The following is a 4,649-nucleotide window of genomic DNA, read 5'->3' as shown; positions in this document are numbered from 1 at the left end:
ATGATGTCCTCCACCACTGAAGTTAAACTGGGCTGCACCGTCATACCTACACAGAATATCAGCCAAGGACAGCCGAACGAGCCTCTGAGCAACCAGCACTCCAGCATTACCAGAACCAGCGCCAGTACTCTCCTCAGAGCAGGCATCCAAGAGCATGGAGACCGGAACATGGTTGACTCTGCTGGGGCTCATTCTGTCTTTGGCTGCAGTAGGACACTCCATCCAGGAGGAAAGGGCCCTTGAGGCTAACCAGCATCAGCCCACCGACTCAGAGGAGAATGTGATGGAAAGACTGGGGGCATTGGTAAGTCATACTGGCATGGAGGGGCCATTTCATATCATTATTAAATGCACAGCATTGGAATAATGTAATGGAAGTGGGTAAAGAAGTAGTGAAAGTGGTCTGTTTAGGAGTAGAGGGTTACATATGAAGGGTGTAGGTTTCAAACCAGGAGCTGCACCAGGTAACTGTAACTGGTTTCGGCTACAGAAGCGAGCTAAACCATACTGTCTTAACTTTGTCACAGAGACAGGGTGACAATGTGTAAACATGCATCTGATTAAAATATTATTGTTTTTTTTCTTATTGTTTATTGTATGACTGAAGTATATATTCTCTTCTGCATATTGTCCGTTCAATATATGGGCCATTCTACCGAATTCGTGTAATATGCAGTCCCTCAACAATAAAAACTATTTATAAAACAATTAGGTATTTAGGCATAGATATTTACTAAGAAAATGTTATGGTCTATATAAACCCAATGCATTAACACTAAAAGGTCTATATCCCTCGTCCGGGATATTTTTATTTTTGAGTTTTCGTCTTAGAGACATAAAAAGAACAACCACGGAACATTGAACCCTTTTCTAATATTATTGCTGGGGTCTTCTAGAATAGAATCATATATTCCATTTGTGCATCAATGTTTTTAGTTAAGCGAAATGTACAAAAACATCAAGGCATGTCAGACAACTTAGAAAAGTCTAAAAGGCCTTGGACCTTTTAGACAACAATAAAAACTATTTACAAAACAATTAGGTATTTAGGCATAGATATTTAATTAGAAAATGTTATGGTCTATATAAACCCAATGCATTACATGAGATAGTGATAAGCTAAATATATACAAAATCATCATTTATAGGGAAGTAGCTGTCCCCAACCCTGACATCTAAATTTCAATGCCTTTAAATAACAATTTTCATTTATTTTTAATTTTTTTCAATGATTTAATTTCAAAGATCTTTATGATTGGGTTGAAACAGAACTTGGAATATTTAGATTTATTGTGGGTTTAATTTTTAAATCAATTAACTATACTCAAAAAATCATGTCCCTAGTTTTCATGTCACTACCGAAACACAAGAGTTTTAGTCCATTGGCTGAGCCTGTGTTTTAGCCACGACCCTGCATTTTTGACCATGCAGTGACACTGCATCCCTGTCCCTCATGGTTGAATGGTAAGTAGCTAAATCCCATAGTTATTAGATAAATGTGTTCCAAAGTCTGAAAATCGACGTGTAACCTTAAGAATTGTCACTACCGAAACCCATGTTTTCTTCAATTAAGTAACCCTTTTGGGGTTTCATGCAAAATCTTATGTTTGTATGTGTGTACACCTCTTCAAAGATTTGTTTGCAAGCCGTGTGCTTGCTAGAATTCTTTATTTATGCTTAAAGTTAGCTAGAATTGTCACTACCGAAACATATGGTAGTGACCAGATGATTTCGGTAGTGACAAAATGAAATGGTAAGTAGTTCAATCCCATCATTTTTAAATAAATGTTTTTTGTGGACTAAAGGGCGGCCCAGAGCACCTTTTGGAAGATTTTGGGAGAGAAATGAACATCCATCTAACAGTGCAGTCACTACCGAAACAGATGAATTGTATAAATTGAACTTGAAAATTTAGCTAAAATTTCATTTTTATGGATTTCATTGTGAAAACCTTCAAGAAATATTTGTAAACATACTATTCAGAGAAGGGAAGGAAACACAATCTGAACAGGTCAATAATAATACTTTTTTACTATAGTAAATGTGATGTTTCGGTAGTGACAATTTTTGGAAGAGAAAAACATTCCAACACATTCTGAAAATACAACATAAAAATTGACTGTTCTTTTACTAGATATGTGTACTTTAGATATGGTACAATATAAGTACCATAATATAGGGACAAAGTTTGGGGAATAAAACACAAAAAAATTCAAAATATTTCCGACGTGACTTTGCACCAATTCGGTAGAATGGCCCATATATGTGTAAATCATGAACAAGTATATATTTTTGCCTATCAAAAATGTGTGTGTGCATGTTTGCACATGTGTGTGTGTGTGTGTGCCCATATTCTTTAGGACATTGAGGATCCGCTGGGTCGTGCCATTGAGGAGCGCCTCTTGTACACCATCATCCGCTCCCTTTCTCAGGGCTCCCAGAGGCACGGACGCAACCCTTCTGTTCTCCACCAACCACAGAGGTAAGTCTATCACTTTACACTGTTCACACCACACCGTTTCCATTAAACTACTTCCATAACCTCAAAAATGTCATCTTACTTACTTAACCGAAAGCCACACATTTCACATTACAACACCGTGCTTTTTTGGCACCCCTGTCTTTCGCAATCAAAAGCTGATTGTCCCACTATTTATAATGCTGTGTGTATGTTTTCTTGATGACTTCCGTGGCTGTCATAATGCCTAAAAAGGAAATGGCATTAAATCTCAGAGGTTTCAGCCTGTTAATGGATTAAAGGGGAGATTGCTGAGCTGCACAAAGCCATAACAATACATATTTTAAAAGCCTCTTGTATGCCCACTTTTCAGAAAAAGAAAATCTAGTGAATTTTGTTTTAGTTCACAGGAAAGTTCTGTTTGAAAAAATATAACATCACAGCCAGAGATTTTGGTGCTGTGATGCACTGTGACGTTCTGTGACGGAACATACCTCTGTCTGGTGAATTCCAGAACCAGAAGGTACAGATTGTGTGGTGCTGTTCCCACAGGTTTGGGCGTGGTACCCAGGGAGACGAGGGCAAAGAGAGGATACAGTCCCGCGACTGGGAGGCTGTCCCCGGTGAAATCTGGAGTATGGCTGTGCCACAGAGATTCGGCAGGAAGTAGAGCAAGCAACCGGCGCGACTAATGCTGCCAGCAAGACAGAGAGAGAGAGACCAATTAGGATCAGCTGAAGTCCAGGACTGCCACACAGACATGAATTAGTAAAACACCTTCTCATTATAGATTTGTTTTTAAACTGGGTCTTTATTGGAAGTAAGACACATATTGTATATACAGTCACAGAAATAAAGTACAGACATACATTGGAAAATAGGTTAACAGAACTATATTAATGAAAAGAAAAGAAATAATAAAAAAATAAAGAAAAATTAAAATAAATAAAAGGGTGGCCTTTTAACAGGTGGAGACTTTACAGGAGCCCCATATGAATATATGAGTCCTTAAATATCTCATTATATTTTTAAAGAAAGGCTTTCGCCCATCATCCCTCTCTCTCTCTTACTCTCTCTACTCCCTCCTAACCTATTGGGCTCGGCGCAGAAAGCCTTAACCTGCATCATGCCATCTGTGTTATAACCAATCACAAACCTCCACCATAGCTTTCAGGATTTGATTCAGCCGCTTGAATGAAGTAGTTAAGTATTTTGGAGAGAGTGTGTGTGGGTTCGTGTGTGTGTGTCTGGATGTGTGCTTGTGTGAATGCATGTTTATTGCTCAAATCTTTTTAGCATAGTGCACCTGGCTACATTTTTGTTTACTGAAGTATAATGCAGAATTGAACTCCATGCAGATGTATACAAAAGCTGAATATCATTAGTTTATATTGGTATGTGGCTTTGTCTCGTCTCATATGATTAGCTTATGGTGTTTGTGCAAATAAATCTGCTTCTCTAATGAAGGTATGTCCTTTTCTTTACTTGCATCTTCTTCACCAGTGTCACATAATAAGTACATTTACCAGACGCCAGTCACTCTAAGGTAGTCTGTCTACACTGCTTACAAATAGCCCTATAAGAACATCATGCCGTGCTCATGTCCATTGGCTCTCAGATCATAAAACAGGCAATCATATGCCGTAAATGATCAACGACACATGTGCTTGTTAATGGTAGCCATTACGAGCAATTCCACCCCTTTACATGCATGGTTGTTATGGTGACGGGAACCCTGGCATGTTCACCAGGAAGGTCATGCCAGACGTGCACATGCAGACATAGGAAAGGAATTTCATAAGAGCATCAAATGAGACCCCTCTCTCTCTCTCTCTCTCTCGCTCTCTCTCTCTCCATATCTCTCTCTCTCTCGCTATCTTTCTGTCTCTCTGCCCTTCCCACTAAAGCCCAGTCAGCTCAGCTAAAGATCACGTAGAGGAAGCTGACATGTCACAGTTTGTCACTTTTCAGCTGGATTTGCCAAGCCATAGCCAATCAGCTGGGCGGGAGACAGTTTGGTGAGGCCTGTGTAAAAAAGCGTGAGCACCACTCACCGTCTCACTGTCCTGTCTCTTCACCCCTCTCTCAGTCGTTTCATCTGCACTAAATGTACCACTGGCGCCTTTCCAGACGAGGCCAGTGTCATTTCAGTAACAATTCTGAAATGCCTCCTAATCATATCTTTGCAGGC

General features: G+C 39.5%; 1 protein-coding gene across 1 annotated transcript; it reads left to right on the top strand.

Annotated features, from left to right (window-relative positions):
- Positions 1–154: 154 nt before the first annotated feature.
- On the top strand, positions 155–3,128 carry npffl (neuropeptide FF-amide peptide precursor like; the record flags this gene model as incomplete). Its single annotated transcript, XM_080849180.1, has 3 exons — positions 155–304; positions 2,361–2,482; positions 3,011–3,128. The coding sequence occupies 3 exons, from the start codon at positions 155–157 to the stop codon at positions 3,126–3,128; spliced, it is 390 nt and encodes a 129-aa protein (XP_080705306.1).
- Between the last annotated feature and the right edge of the window lie 1,521 nt (positions 3,129–4,649).

This window comes from Sprattus sprattus (assembly GCF_963457725.1).
Source record: "Sprattus sprattus genome assembly, chromosome: 12".
In the NCBI taxonomy this organism is placed as follows: domain Eukaryota; kingdom Metazoa; phylum Chordata; class Actinopteri; order Clupeiformes; family Clupeidae; genus Sprattus; species Sprattus sprattus.
Note: the sequence above shows the minus strand (reverse complement) of the source record. Positions and strands in the feature narration are given on the sequence as shown.